Source organism: Zeus faber (genome assembly GCF_960531495.2).
Source record: "Zeus faber genome assembly, chromosome: 1".
Classification (NCBI taxonomy): domain Eukaryota; kingdom Metazoa; phylum Chordata; class Actinopteri; order Zeiformes; family Zeidae; genus Zeus; species Zeus faber.
The window spans coordinates 28,864,407-28,869,406 of NC_137193.1; the positions used below are offsets into that span (position 1 = coordinate 28,864,407).

Sequence of the window (5,000 nt, forward strand, 5' to 3'; positions counted from 1 at the left end):
TCAATATGTACTAAAATATCTACTTCATAAGGCTGAAGTATTATTGTCATATACAACCAGTACTGGTTACCTTGGTAACCGGTATCTCCTTCGACTTGGTCTCAAACAGGTGCTCCAGCTTGGCCGTGTCCAGCTTCACAGACTCCAGTTTGGACCAGAGGGAGTCTCCGCTCTTCTTGTAGGTTCCGTACTGGCTGTCCAGCGGGCGCACCTGATCACAAACAGAGCCGCCGGATGGAACGGATTAAGCCGGAGCAATGTTTTTTGTGCTGCAAATACCGCTTAAACCTCAATAACGTGGAGTTAATAACAGACTTTGAAGCCAAAGCACTATATAAAGATCAACAAGAACCAGAAAGAACCCAGAACTAAGAATAACAACAGAACAGCAATAGCTGGTACACGCAAGTGGGTCAGGCTGTGTTTTCACTGGGTAAAAACGGAGCCCGGTGATGTGGACGTCAATATAATGTCAATATACAGTATATCACAACATCTGCTTGTGAGTTCAAAATCCTTTCATTGCAGGTAGGTATCATTTCACACACCTCGCTCCAGAAGAGCCTGATGGTCTTCTTCTTTTTGTTGAACAGCGGTGGCTCTGGGGGCGGGGCCGCCAGCGGCGGCGTGCTGAAGCAGGGCGGAGGGGGGGGGCCTCATCATGCCCAGCATGGGCGGTGGCGGGGGGCAGCAGCTGGCCAGTGAGGGCGGCGGGGGTGGCAGGCGGGGCACGTGGGGCAGCGGAGGCGGCGGCGGGGGCAGCAGCTCGCTGCAGCCCCCCATCAGGCCGGCGTCCAGGACGTCGTGGTCGTCCCTGTCCGTCAGGTCCGTAAAGTTGATGTCGCCGATGCGCAGCTCGCGCGGGCTGGCCAGCAGCTGGTCCCAGATGGTATCCGATTCCTTCTTGGGCGGCGGCGGGGGGAGCAGGGGCTTCTCTATGGCGGCGGGGGTCTCAGTGGAAAATGAAGAGGGTCCTTCTAGGTGCAGGGGGGGCGAGCCAAGGTCCTTGACCAGGTCCCCGAAGCGCTCGGCGAAGGTGCGCACCGTCCCCCGGTGCTCGGGGCCCTCGGACCCCAGGGCGTCGCCGCCGGCACCGCCCGTCTGGGGGTCGCCGGACTGCCGGTCCCCCTCCCTGACAACGTCCCCGCTCTCCCCTTCCCCTTTCTCCTTCTCCGCAGAACACTCTTCCTCCTCGTCCTCCTCTTCGTCACTGGGCTTCTTGCTCTGCGAGTACAGCATGTCCAGCATGAAGAGCTTGCTGTTGAGGAGTTTGCTACACTGCTCACCTACCTCTGCCTCCTTCACGCCTGAGAGGTTAGGGTTAGAGAGAGAGAGAGAGAGAGAGAGAGAGAGAGAGAGAGAGAGAGAGAGAGAGAGAGAGAGAGAGAGAGAGAGAGAGAGAGGTTTGGGGTTTGAGACACACAACAAAATAGTAGTATTTAATTTAAAAAGGTTGAGCAAGAATTCAACTTTTCTCTATGACTAATGGCCGACAATAAGAACATTATCCAGGGTCTGCATTCTCAACCTTGATATGCACACGGGTCATGGGACATTTCTAAGACTGAAAAAAACAGTTTTAGTCATTATTTCAAGCAATTTGCCCCCTCACCATTCTCGTTGTTGGTCCGCTCCTCCCTCTCCAGGGTGCTGCTGGCCGAAGAGATGCTGGAGGCGGAGCAATTGTCCTTCTCGTTCACCTCCTCATTCTGTCGCTCCTTGTCGCTCAGGATGCCGCTGTCCTCCTCCTCCTCCGCCTCCTCCCTCTCTACCTCCTTCTGCCCTTCCTCCTTCCACTCACACTCTTCCTCCCTCTCCTCTTCTTCTGCTTTCTTCTCCTCTGTCACCTCCGCCGCCCGTTCGCTCCGTTCCACCGCTTCCCCTACTTCCTCAACTTCCTCAACTTCCTCCTCCTCCTCTTCTTCTTCTTCTTCCTCCTCTTCTGCCGTGGCCCCGGCGTCCTTCTGCTCCGTTTCGGTGCCGGCGCTGGAGTCGTGCGCCTCGTCTGTCAGGCGGACGGAGGTGAAGATGGAAAGGTCATTCTGATTAGGGCATATATCCATACGCCAAGGTGGTGTTGAAGCCCACAGAAATGCTCAAACGGGCTCAAAACACGCATGCACGTTCACGAAAAAACACGTCCAAAAATGGACAGACTGATACCAACGTTACGGACGTAACACATGTTACACATTGGCACTCAATCGATTATACCCAAGTGCTCACTCAATCTTATATCGCCATGTTTTGGCGTGAATTGCCACAGAAATCGTTCCCACAGAACCTCTGTGTGAGTTGGGGCGGCTATCAAGCTAATACTGTTTGACAGGGTTACGCGTCTGGCTTTGGCGGTCTTTAAGAGGCGCCCTGTTTGGCATCGGTGCGGGAGACCCCGGCTATCAACACACGCTCGCACACGCTCGCAAAAACACCGCTCTCACGCGCTAACGTAAACAATATGGCGGGCGGACAAAAGGCGGGTTGTCGCGAGGCCAGGATATGAACAGGAAATGAGGAATTAAGTTCCTGTTTACACCCAAACACACACATACACACACACGGTACGCTTCAAAAACGTCGGGTACAGTCCACGCAATGAGGCGGGCGAGGTTAGAATAACACGTGTTGCCAAGGCCCACGTACACTGGAGCGGCTGAACTCCAGTTCTCCACAATCGGCCGGGTTCTTCTAAGAGATGTTTTGGAGGGTTGTTTTTTTTTCAGCGCTTTCCTCGAGTCCTAATTTACCTCAAAAACCAAATTTTCGATGTTTTCTTTTTCAATCTACTCCCCCACCCTCTTCCTCATCTTGTCCTCCCTTTCTTTCTTCTGCTCACACCTGCCTGTTAGTTTAAATTGGTCGACAGCAAACTGAAACAATTAAAGGTTAAGAGTAAATTGTAAAAGGTCGCCCTGGTTGGGAAATTCAATTGGCAAACCTTCTGGTTTTAATTCCAGCAGTCACCCACAAAGCATGAAACCCCCAGAAAACAAAGGTCACGGTAAAAAGACGCAGACCTCAAAAGCACTTGAGACATCTGACTCCACACAAAAACTGTCGTCGTATATTGTACAATAATGCACAGCATAACAGTGGTAGTAGAAATCACATTTTGAATTGTCAGAAAAACCAAATTCCAAATTCCCATCATTGGTCCATTGGGGCGTACCTGTCCCGCAGGGGTCTGCGGCGGCCTCAAGGTGGCCCTCGGGGCAGGCTTCGGGGTGGGACTCGGGGTCAGCCTCAGCGTCCTCCTGCGAGGCGAAGGAGGACGGGCTGCTGCTGCGCGATGAGGAGGGCCAGGCCTCGGCGGGTTCAAAGGTCAGGCCGAGGTCGGGACGAGCCCTCGACAGACCGACGCGCTCCCTCTCGTATTCCTCGGCCGCCTGGCGCTCCACGTTCTTATATCTGGGAGGAGGGGAGGGAACGAGGTGGAGTATAGAGGATGAGAGAGAGAGAAAGAAAGAGAGGGAGGGAGGGGAAACGAGAGTGAGCGGGCCAGAGGTGGAGCGGAAGACAGAGAGAGGGAGAGAGAGAGAGGGGGAATGTTTAAAAGAAACTAATCGAGCGAATCGGCCGTCGCCAAGGACCAAAATAGAGTCTCCTCATCTCTCTTGCATTTTTAGTTTCCCTCACAATAGGGGCTTTCAGAAAGCCACCCCCCCCCCCCCCAAAAAAAACAGCCGCCCCCTTCTATCAGTAGTGAAGCACACTCCGATAAACAGGCACACACACACACACACACACACACACACACACACACACACACACCCCGAGACTCCGTCTCTCTCTTAACACTCAAAAATCATTCTACCTCTAGTGCTTTCTCTTTTTATAATGGAGTGGTTGCACCTCCTCGCCTGAAATAAGCCCCGCTCCCCCCGGCCCCACTCACCCCCCAGACCCCCTACACCCCCCTCAACTCTCTTACTCGCCGCAATAACCAAAGAGAAGGCACACACACACACACACACACACACACACACTCACACACACACACACACACACACACACACACACACACACACACACACACACACACACACACACACACACACACGCCCGATGCGACCATCAGCCGTCCAACGCTCCTCTTTCTCCCCTTCCATCCTTGCAGCCAGACACTGAGCTGTCATAGAGAGATAGAGCACTAGCGACTGGAGGGGAGAAACCAGAACAACAAAAAAAAAAAACGACCAAAGGGGCGAAGAGGGTGGGGGAGAACCGTGGAGTGATGGAGGCGTAGGAACGCGCAGTTTGGCCGCCGTGAGGCCAAACATCAGAAGTGAATCAAGGTAAACCTGTTCAAGATGTGGTGTCTCCTCCTCCTCTCACTCCTTTCCTCCTCTGTTGCCACCAACCCTCTCTCTCTCTCTCTCTCTCTCTCTCTCTCTTTCTTTCTCTCTCTCATCTACCAAATGCGTGCTGTCCCTGTTGGGGATAATCGGAACTCATTGATCGGAGCACAGTAGAAGCTTAATATCGATATCCATCTGTGTGTGTGTGTGTGTGTCTTTGACACATGGAGAATGACAGCATGAAGGAGTAAGAAAATGAAGAAGGGATGTAGTGACGCTAGGAAAGAGAACAAATTAAACAGCCGTTCAGTTAAATAGCTTTCACATCATGGGGTCACACCAACGACAGGGCTGCATTCAGACGTCAGACGAATGGGTCGTAATTCACACCGCCCTTACAAAGCTGTGTCTTATCCCGCCGACGGGGGGGTGGGAGGGCTGTTGTTTTTTTTATCTGACTCTGTAAATACATCAGAGAACCCCAGTGTGAATAGTATACTTCCCCTCCGTCATCCATCCATCACCTCCCCCATGGAGCACCTCTCCCGCTTCCTCCCCTGTGTTGTCCTTCGTATCCAGCTACCGTCTGCTGCTCCCTGTGGGAGCGTTTGAAGGATTCCGCTTCTTTTAAGTTTGTTTTGGCCCAAAAATAAACAATAATGGCTTAAAAAGAATGTGACTTAATATTAAGATGACACTGTT

The 5,000-nt window shown here is 52.7% G+C and overlaps 1 protein-coding gene across 1 annotated transcript in view; it reads right to left on the reverse strand.

Annotated features, from left to right (window-relative positions):
- Window positions 1-5,000, reverse strand: part of fhod3a (formin homology 2 domain containing 3a) — a 64,398-nt gene that overhangs the window by 10,087 nt on the left and 49,311 nt on the right. Inside the window, 5 exon segments of the mRNA XM_080000123.1 lie at window positions 71-211; window positions 549-653; window positions 655-1,307; window positions 1,613-2,005; window positions 3,170-3,408. Coding sequence (XP_079856249.1) covers window positions 71-211; window positions 549-653; window positions 655-1,307; window positions 1,613-2,005; window positions 3,170-3,408 — 1,531 coding nt within the window.